The sequence below is a fragment of the Ixodes scapularis genome, unplaced genomic scaffold (genome assembly GCF_016920785.2).
Source record: "Ixodes scapularis isolate PalLabHiFi unplaced genomic scaffold, ASM1692078v2 PGA_scaffold4__175_contigs__length_147842914, whole genome shotgun sequence".
Lineage (NCBI taxonomy): Eukaryota > Metazoa > Arthropoda > Arachnida > Ixodida > Ixodidae > Ixodes > Ixodes scapularis.
This window is the reverse complement of record NW_024609879.1, coordinates 30,721,975-30,732,432: the sequence shown is the minus strand read 5'-3', so window position 1 is coordinate 30,732,432 and position 10,458 is coordinate 30,721,975. Positions and strand designations below refer to the sequence as shown.

The 10,458-nt window shown below is 43.8% G+C and overlaps 1 protein-coding gene across 1 annotated transcript in view; it reads left to right on the top strand.

Moving 5' to 3' along the window:
* The first annotated feature begins 723 nt into the window (after positions 1–723).
* LOC115330100 (coagulation factor X-activating enzyme heavy chain-like) overlaps positions 724–10,458 on the top strand; it is a 46,035-nt gene continuing 36,300 nt past the window's right edge. Inside the window, exons 1-2 of the mRNA XM_042293243.1 lie at positions 724–784; positions 8,396–8,572. Of these exons, the coding sequence (XP_042149177.1) occupies positions 724–784; positions 8,396–8,572 (238 nt within the window). The remainder of the gene's footprint in view (positions 785–8,395; positions 8,573–10,458) is intronic.

Below are 10,458 nucleotides of genomic sequence, written 5' to 3'. Positions count from 1 at the left end.
GATACCATTTTTCACTTTTCCTAAGAAGTGTTTTAATATTTCAGGGGAAAGGAAAATCGTTTCTTGCGATTTCAGATGAGGACTATGATAACTGGCATCAATGTTTCTAAGCACTGAGAAGGTTAAAGTGAAGCTTTCCTGAAGTGTCGATTATTCAGTCTATTTAGCCGTAGTGGTGTCTCAGCCTGAAACCAAATATCTCGGCGAGCGTCAAAGAAATGGCTTTATTCCGTGTACATTTCATACACAAGGCAGCCAGAAAATATTCAACATGTGCCAGAATGACCTATAAAAAAACAGAAATTAAAAACATATTTTTAACATTCCTTTTGGTTGTTTGAAGTGCTATCCGTTTCACTCTTTATCTCTAAAGTCACCCCGACCTTTCATAGGAAGCTTGTGAACAGAGTGTTTACAGTGCGAAAGCTACCAACGTAAGAACAAGGAATGACGCAAAAAAAGTCTGAAAACATTCCGTCACGCAAAAAGGTCCGCCAATAATTATCCCGAAAGTTCAACGTGATTTCTGAGGTAACAAGCCGCTCTCGAGCTTTCGGAAATGTCACTGCACAGATCCGTATCCTGTTGAATCACAAATAACACCCTCGCGAGAGCCGCTTCATGAGCAATTAAAAGCTGGCGTCACTACGCTAATCTTTGTTACGCAACGGCCAGTGCTCGTCTTTAAAAAGGAGTTTCGGGTAAAGTGAGGCGTCAGAAGAGATGTCTGCATTTCTAGCTTCAGTGCTTATCTGCGCCATGTTGGCGGAGGTCCTTCGGGCAGGTAAGTTACGGATCGGACATTTATAAAAGTAATCTAAGCATGGGCCCGTTGAAGGTACACTAACAGTGTCAGAAGATCCAAAAATGTTTTGTAGTCTTTGTGTAGCACTGCTTTAAGTAAACTTAACAGAAACTATCGAACAATCTGCACACCAGCTACATGAAGAGACGAGAAGGAAGAAACGCGAAAGGATGTACGAGAAGCAAGAGACACTCACTGACTCAACGAGATTCGGCGATTTGGTCCTGCAGAACCACGACAACTACTTCAATATAATGTAGATATTGAAAGTGAATAATGCAGAATTGAGCCTTTATAAAGCTGTTCGTGAGAGCAACGCAGATAAGTTACACAAAATGTATATCAAAGTTCGTTAATATGCATCCAAATACTCTCACAGGAACTTGAGTGTCAAGTAGTTTATATTAATCTATCTATATCGCTAAAGGCTATCATTATAAGGGTTACACCAAATAAATATAGGCTACACAAAAAATTCTGATGTAGATTTCATAAATAAGCATAACAAAATTAAAGACACTATATATAACAAGAATCTTGCAAAACTGAGAACATTTTCGGGTGTATTGAATATTATACATCTGAGATGCTTTTGGTCGTGTATAGTAGAAAAGAACGAAAGAGTGGTCAAAAGCATCATTTGCAGTACGTAATCTTTCACACCTTCTTCCCGTGATTGTTTTGTTGTGAAGTAAGTAAATATAAAGTGAACATTTATATATGTGGTTATGAATGCCGATTTGAATTGTTAGAATTAGCATACAAATTTAAAACAATAATTTTTGTTCGTTCATATACAAAAAAAATATAGCCCATTTGGTACGTAATGTGGTCATAAAATACACTTTGGCCAAACCAAACAAGGATGCGGGTGTCGGTGGGTGCGAGAGCCGGAACACAGGTATTTGTTTCACTTTTACTGTCCCTGACGGTTCGAAAGGGCGCGGTGGCGTGTGGACGACACACCAGTACACCGACAGCCGGAGCGACCGATGAAGTGGCGTCACGGCGGTTCTCCAGGCGGCGAATAACGATATGAGTGATGTCACGAGCGATGGCCAACGGAAATCTAATGGAAGTGGTAGCAAAAGGACAGGGGGGGGGGGGGGGGGGGGGAGGTCAAGGGGGTTGTTGGATGCGCTGGTTGCGGCGAAAAAAAAACAACAAAACGCGCAGGTGTAGACACTACGTGCGGAAAAAGGTAAAGAAGCCTTTTGGTGGGATTTCTTAGGTACGTCAAGGATGATAATACAACAAAACCGACTGTTCCTTCGCCTCCGTTTGCACTTTTGTATGCTTTCCAAGAAGTGAAGAGCCCCACCTCCCCATACGCACACACGACTTGATCCCATCCGGGCGCTACGGGCCGCCGAATCTTGAAATATTTACTACTCTCATTGTGGTGAGCGAGAAACGAAACACGTTATCTGAGATGTCACGCCATTCCAAAAAGATATACATGCTACGGATCCCACACACGCTTGCACTCGACTTCCTTTTGATTTTCGACCGCCGTTTATGTCCTTTATCACAGCGCACATTTCTACTTATTAACCTTCGCTCGGCTCCCTGATTTGCCAGGATTCCATAGCGATAACTATCTTAGAACTATGAAAAAAACAGTTGTCATCTGCTACCAGAGAACTCAATATATTGTACTTTAGGCTCGACCATAGCCTCCTCTATACTCACAAAGCCTGGCAGTTCGACGACGGAGCCATATAGGGCCCGGTCGCAGATTTAGAGCCCGAGGATCTGGTAGCACAGAGCATCAAAGAGCCATTTCTCGGGGAACCTGGACGTCAGCGCACAGCTTTTGCAGCGGCGAGGAACCGAAACACACTTGTTCGCTCGGGAGAAGTTTGTTTGGGCGTCTCACCGCAGCGGGGCGCCAGTCGTGTGGCTCTCTCATCCGCTGTCTGCCGCTCCACCATTTTTTTCATTTCGGCGGCCGATTCTTGTGGCGACCTGTCAGGCTTTGTCAGTATTTAGGAGGCTATGTCCCGGGTTATGCGAAGGGAGAAAGAGAAACAGAGAAACACATATGAGGCGAAGAATTTCATAAAATATAACGGTGAGCATGATCATAAAAGCATGCATTACAATACCGCAAAATGCGGTCGATAAAGCTTTTTCTTTTTTTTTCGTTTAGCATTGAGAATCTTGAGCTATACTTACTTCAGTTACGCGGTACAAAGGTCATGTTGAAAAGCCACGCTGTGCAGTAGCGATTTGCAGAGTGCTTGTCTAACATGAGAGAGACCTGAATGATGTGTGCGGAAATTCGTAAAACAACGCACAAGTCGACTGAAAAGTTTGACGCGAGGTCTGGTTGTGCTACAGAATACACCACAAGACATAAAAAAATACCTGCTTGACAGCGTGCACTTTGAGCACTATATGTGTCTCCCAAAGTGTTATTGGTGTGTACATAAGAAGATCGCTACGTCCTCACGCGCACGTTTGATTTTATATAAGAGAAGATCATAACTGCAATGTTGTACATTAATTAACTCTAAAATATTTTTTTTTTTTTTTTTAAAACGTGCTTTATGCGTTAGCCACGAGAAAACCTGCAAGTTCTGTCACAGATAGCCATGCAAACATTTTTGGGGGAGAATAAACATTTTAAGCGAAAACTCATCGAGTGCGAAATCTCTCAAACGCGTCAAAAAAGCGGCAGAAAAAGTATATTTATAGTCACCCAATCGGGTGGCTATAAAGCTTCCCTTAAACTTGTGAAAGTAAAAATTTTAATGCGCAACAAAACTACTTTCATACTTTTCTTTGTGTCCATATTAAATTCCCATTCTTACACCATTAAATATTTATGCCTAATACCTTATTTCAAAAGAGATTTGAGAATGTTTTAATACAAGTAATACTTGACCTCTTCACAAATGAGGATGAGGAACCAGGAAAGTGAACAGTGAATGGTTCTTCTAAAACGCATACCACATTCGACGTACGTACCCTTACCGAAGTTAGCTGCCATTATTGATTCTGGAGAATAGAGAGTAATTAACTTTCCAGTGTATACGGAAGCGAATTTCAAAATGTAACACTCTATGGACCGTGCATTCTGTTGGTGGAAGAAATGTGCACCCGTTTTTGACGTGGTAACAAAAGTTGGTTTACAATAAATGTCGTCAATCTCGCATTCATATAATATCGTAAATAAAATTGCAATGTTAAAATTAGAAAGATAGATTTCATGTTGCTGCTGGATTTCGAACAATATTCATGACTCTGGAGTGCAAAAAAAAAAAAAAGAAGTTTTTTTACGTGAGTTTTAGCTACTCTTATTTCGAACTGGATAAAAAATGTAAAAACCGATTCCTCTTTTTTTCTTTTTTTCACTTGGGGCAATTTTTATTTTTAATCCCCTCCTTTGCTTCGCATATCGGCCGCAGGGACGAGCCACTTTACACAACCTTTCCGCTAGATGGAGTCGCTCTCCATGGGCTGTAAAGGAAAGAGTAATCAAAATGCAGAAGGAACCAAACATTGATAGCTACATGGCAAGAGACATTGATTTAATAAAGAAGGAAACCATTGATAATCCTAGAGGCTAGACCACAGATATCTGAGTATTAGCAATTATAGGATAAAATACAAGGAGCTGGATACACCATCCACTACAGTGAAGAGGAAATAAAAATGCCAAAGCTTGTTATCATAAAATGTAACTGACTCGAGCACCCAGGGACATCACACGATCAAGACCACTCTTTTATTTCGGGACGTGGGATTTGAACAGGAGTTAAAGCAAAGCATATCCAAGAAGTACAAAAAAATGTAAAAGATGATTAGAGTAATTGTGATCAGAATACAAATAGGAATATATGTACACACTGATTAAAATTGTTTAACACTACTTAACGCAACGCCAATTATAGAATTTGGCTAGCTGCGGCACGTCACCAGTCAATCAAAAGGGGACGGCCTCCATGCATTAATTCGTTCATCTATTTTGAATACACAGTTGGACATAATGTACTGCTCGAATTGCTTGTATCTGCTAATGACGTCAAAGCCGGGTTCACCATAGGCCTTCAAATATTATGCCGCATCATAGCTGAGATAAAGGTTCTGCATTTAGGAGACAAAACTCAGTTCGCGGAGTGGTTGACTTTGGCCGCGGCGTAACATCAGCTGAATTCGTCCTGGGCACTTATATTTACTTGAATATTGGTCCAGCATTTTTCTTTTTTTGCTCAACTTTGGCACAAGAAAAACGAAAATGGCGTACGGGATTCGAAAGAGACGAAAAAGAACAAATGAAAAGGTCACGCCGTGTCCAGAATGCTACCTGAAAAAACATTTTCAAATACCACTATACGGCAATCATTGTTGCGTTCCCGACGACCGAGAAAATGGCCAACCTTATAATAATTTCAAAAGATTTACACTATATTTCAGAAAAATAATGTCATTTGCTTTTAGAGGTCACGGACTGCCCCGTTTCGGAAAAAGAATATTTTTCATGGTTCGTAGTGAAGCTCAGCAAACTGGGTGTTTTCGATTGCTTTCATTATAAAATCACATAATCTGTCGAAATGGCGTGGATAACATTAAATGCTGCTAGAGAGTCCAAAATTTAAAAAAAAGCATTTCGAAAGCGCTCTAAAATAAGCCGTTCTAGAGGCAAACGAGATCATGAGTCGTCTGTGAATATATAACCTGATCCATTCACTATTCAAGCTTTCTACTTCCTCCATGTATGACATTTCGCACCGCGAAAAATGCACGTGGATGTATATTTTTTGTATAAGTGTCTCAGCTGGTCACATCGACAGAATCAACTAAACTTGTGACTTTCCTTTTTTTTACGTTTTCTCCCTCTCGATCAATTTAATACTTTTTTGACAATTTTAATAGACGCTTATGCAAGCGCGAGATCATGGCCACAATTGCTGACCTTCTCTTGTCTTACTGAGATGTCGAGCTACTCAAGCGGGCGCTGATGAGCCTCCACAAAGGTCGGTGCCAGGGAGAAGGACACAGTAGAACATAAAATGACAATGACCTGCCCTGCTGTGGTATTGACGAAGTCATGTAAGCGTACTAAGAGGAAGCAAAACTTGAAGGTTGGTTATGACGGCGCCCATGCGCAGCTCCTACAAAGCGTCTATATGCTTTCAATTCTTTAGCTTAAGAACTGCTTAGCCGGACTTGCTAAAATTCGATTTTTTTAAATACTGGCACACCATATACATTATTAGTGCTGCCTCTGCTGGAGCACTGCTGTGCATCATCCTCTCCCCCTCAACAATACTTAATGCGGAAAGTGGAGAGTGTGCAGCTCCGCGCATCGCGCAAAATCTGTGCGTTGTCACCGGGAGCGGCCAACAGGTCTTTCCCCGCACGGTTGAAAGCTCTTGGCGGTGCCTAGAGCAGAGAAAACGGATCGCGCGAATCCGTTTGCTGTATGAATAGCTTTACGGATAATTTTCCGGAACTCGCCCGTTCGCCGTTGTGTGCCTCAGCAGAAGGTCGCGACAGCCTGAGCTTCTCCGCGTGGCAGGACTGCGCGACGCAGTTAATCTCTTCTGCCTCCTACCACTAAAGACCAGAGGTCGGCATTTGAGGTCGCCCTCACTCACCCTCACCCTCACAGCCACACTCACCTAAACCCCTCACTTACCCTCACCCTCACAGCTACACTCACCTACAGCCCCTCACTCACCCTCACCCTCACAGTCACACTCACCTTCAGCCCTTCACTCACCCTCACTGAACTTCACGGCCCTCACGCTCTCACCGCCCTCACGGCCCTCACGCCCCTCACGGCCCTCACGCCCCTCACCGCCCTCACGGCCCTCACGCCCCTCACTCACTCATGGCCCTTACGCCACTCACAGCCCTCACCGCCCTCACCGCCCTCACGGCCCTCACCGCCCTCACCGCCCTCACGGCCCTCACCGCCCTCACGGCCCTCATCGCCTTCACGGCCTTCACGCACTCATAGCCCTCACGCCACTCACCGCCCTCACCACCCTCACGGCCCTCACCGCCCTCACGGCCCTCACGCCACTCACCGCCCTTACGCAACTCACCGCCCTCACGCCACTCACCGCCCTCACGCCACTCACCGCCCTCACGCCCATCGCCGCCCTTGCGGCCCTCACACCCCTCACGCCCCTCACGCACCGGCTGCGCTCACGCCACTCAGGCCAGCTTCAGATGGGGCAATTTCGGCCAGAAACTTTACGTCGCAACACCAGCAACACGGGCCGCCCGCGATCACACGCAGCAACCAATTGCTGCAATTTGCCATCGTCATCATAAAATTTTATTTTTTTTGCACTATTTAGACACAATTACGCGTCATAAACGAGTTTTTATTCATTTAAATCTCGTCAAGATTACAAATGCGCCTTTCTGAAACAGTTTATTTCCAAAAAACGATCGATTTCAAACCAGAACCAAGTCTTTCAGTGTCATCATCACCGGCACGACGTATCACGTGAAACTTTTGCGTCCCTGATTAGATGCAGCCGCTTCAAACGTATTCGAATTGCTCTGAGTTGCTTGCTTATTTCGAGCCGGATCCGATCTCAGCAATTCGTGTCGATCTAGGGAAAGCTAGAGAGCAACCAGCCATTAACACCAAAATTGCTGAGAAAGATGCTCGATCTGAAGGGGGCCTCACGCACTCACCGCCCTCACGGCCCTCACACACCTCATGCACTCACCGCCCTCACGGCCCTCACGGCCCTCACGCCTCTCATGCCACTCACTGCTCTCACGCACTCATGGCGCTCACACCCCTCACGCACTCACCGCCCTCACACCACTCACGCACTCATGGCCCTCACGCCACTCACCGCCCTCACGCCCCTCTCGCACTCATGGCCCTCATACCCCTTACCACCCTCACCACCCTCATGGCCTTCACGGCCCTCACGGCCCTCACGGCCCTCACGGCCCTCACGGCCCTCACCGCCCTCGCGGCCCTCACGGCCCTCACCGCCCTCACAGCCCTCACGGCCCTCACAGCCCTCCCGGCACTCACGGCCCTCACGGCCCTCACTCACCCTCACACTCATGAATTTTCCTGGTTCAGAAACTCACTCACCCTTACCTCACCTGTGAAGATGAGGGTGAGTGAGGGTGAGTGAGGGCCCTCATGAGTGAGGTTTGCCGAGGTACGCTGGAGACATCCTGTCCATACCGCTGCTGCTCGCAGCCCTCTGCCCAGATCGCGCGAAAAGTCCCGGGAACTTCGCAGAGTATTTGTGACTCAAATGTCATCGGGCGTGTTGACATAATCCTAAATTTTATCAATCTTTCCCTTTCACCGTTCCCCCTCAAATCTTAACCATCAATTTGAGTTTTTGTTTTAGCGCCGTTTTACTTGGACTCGCAGCGTACACGGCTGCAGGCTAGCAGGCACCCTAGCGTAAGGGTTTTTACCTATCTGCTTTGCCTGGCACACTGCTGTGTGCACACCTGTTAAGTGCCCATATATAACTTAATTCCTTATTCACTCAGTTAATCGCTGTTAAAATAAATTGAAGGGAAAATATTGCAGTTATGCGCGTGGACATTTGCAAGTGGACTCTTTCCTTCTCATCCGAAACGCAGGACCTTCTGCAGAATATGTTGTTTACCCAAGACTTCTGGAAGCAAGAGGAATGAATGGAACAAAGCTACTTCACGTCAATGAGAAAATTACTCTGCGTTTAAAAAAGAGCTCTGTACTCGCTGAAAATCTAGTTGTATCAACAATTAATGGCTACGAGCAAGTGGATACTTTGGTAAGTATCTTTGTTAATCTGAAGTAGAAGCTTCTTTTTTTCTTTTTTTGCTACTTATAACTCTCTAACTCAATGGTTAAACCAAGATTTTTAGCTAATTAAGCTTAATAAGCAACAACTTTATGGTGTGATGCCGAATTATGTTATGAATCTCCAGCGTATTCGAACTCGGGGTAAAAACAGATACGTGTAATACTTCTATTTCCAGATTGCCAGACGTACCAAACAATATATGCTTTGAAACAGGGCGGGTTTATAGTTTATGATTGGGGAGAAGGGGGGAGGGGTCCGCTAAGAGATGACGTCACGGGCAAAGCGTTGCCGAAATCTCTTTTGTTGACCTAATATTGACGATGTCACCGATATATAAACAATTCTTTCCAGAAAAAGCAGGAGCACGTCTTTTTTCCGTTACAAAAAAGTTGATCCAAACCCTCAAATCTGCCCAAGCCATGAAGCATACATGCATTACATGGCTCGCGAAAATCTCTTTTATGATTAGTGCTTGTGAATATTGATGCTTTTATGTATCTTATATAATTAAGTATTAGCATATAAGATTATCCTGTGCATTATTTAATTTTTCTGCTTTCTAATTTTATATTGACTACAGGATCCCGATTTTTGTATCAAAACTTAAACTCATTTCCGACATAAATTCATTAATTCATACTTCAATTTATAAAAGCTTTTTATGGTGTATAAATATCTTCGCACATTAAGGCCATGAGCTGCGACAATAAATTTGCGAAATTATACCTTTTCCTTTGTTGTTCAGGAAAAACCATGAACTAAAATTAAAACATCAAAAATAACTTGACAAAAATATATGCAAATAAAAGACACGAAATCATAAAATTGTAGCGAAAAAAATTCAAAAATACAATTGTGACAAACTCATGTATTTTCCGACTATGAATACCATTGTGAAATGTCAATGGTGTGAGGCCCCACAGGAGTGGAAAACTATGCTTCGAATTTTCGTAAATAATTAGTGTATAATCATAATGACATTAGTGTTAATTTTTGAACGAATTTTGTAATTACAGGCAATTTCATCTGCATTTTTGCACCAGTTAGCGCTCCATCGCAACCCTAAAAGCCCCATCTGTCCTTCAGACTCCTTGTCCTTCCGGCCGTTCAAGCCTCTAGCCCGTCAGACCTTTCAGACCCTTAGCCTTTGAGGCCCTCTCAGTCTTTAAACCCTTTAGACGCCCAAATGAATGTAGACAATGAACCAACAAAGCAGCTGTAAACAACGTTCTGGGACGTTTATTTTAGATATTGAGTTTTACATGCATGTTCACCCTCGGAAGGATGACAAAAACTATGAGTACTCAAACCTGGGCAAAGTAGCGGTAGACAAAATCCATCTTAGAAAATATTTGCAACGAAGTTTTAAGATGCAAAAAAAAAATATTTTTCGAGTTACTGACAATGTTGCTGGTATGCGCAGTAGTTCAATCCTTAAAACCGAGCAGATGCACGACACACATGCACGCACAGGCGCGCGCGCCCAGACATTGACACAGACACATAATTCCTGAAGAGTCACGCGATATTTCCCACAAATACGTTAAAACTATTATAATCAGCCGCGTACTTTTCCGGGAAAGATTGCAACAGACCCCACATGTCTCTCCGGAAACTAAGACGGACCTCAGACCCTTCAGACAATCATAAGGGGTACGTCAACACATTTCTCAAAAAACGATAATGAATCTCTCAGACCTGTTAAAAGTTTCTGGAAGGTAAGAGAACCTCCAGAAATACTGGTGTGCTCCATATACGATTTTTGTTATTCAGATGCCTTTCCCGGACTCCTATTTTTCGTGGCTTACCCTTCTTGAGCATTTGATTTTCCGGGCACTTTATATTTTTCGTAAATAT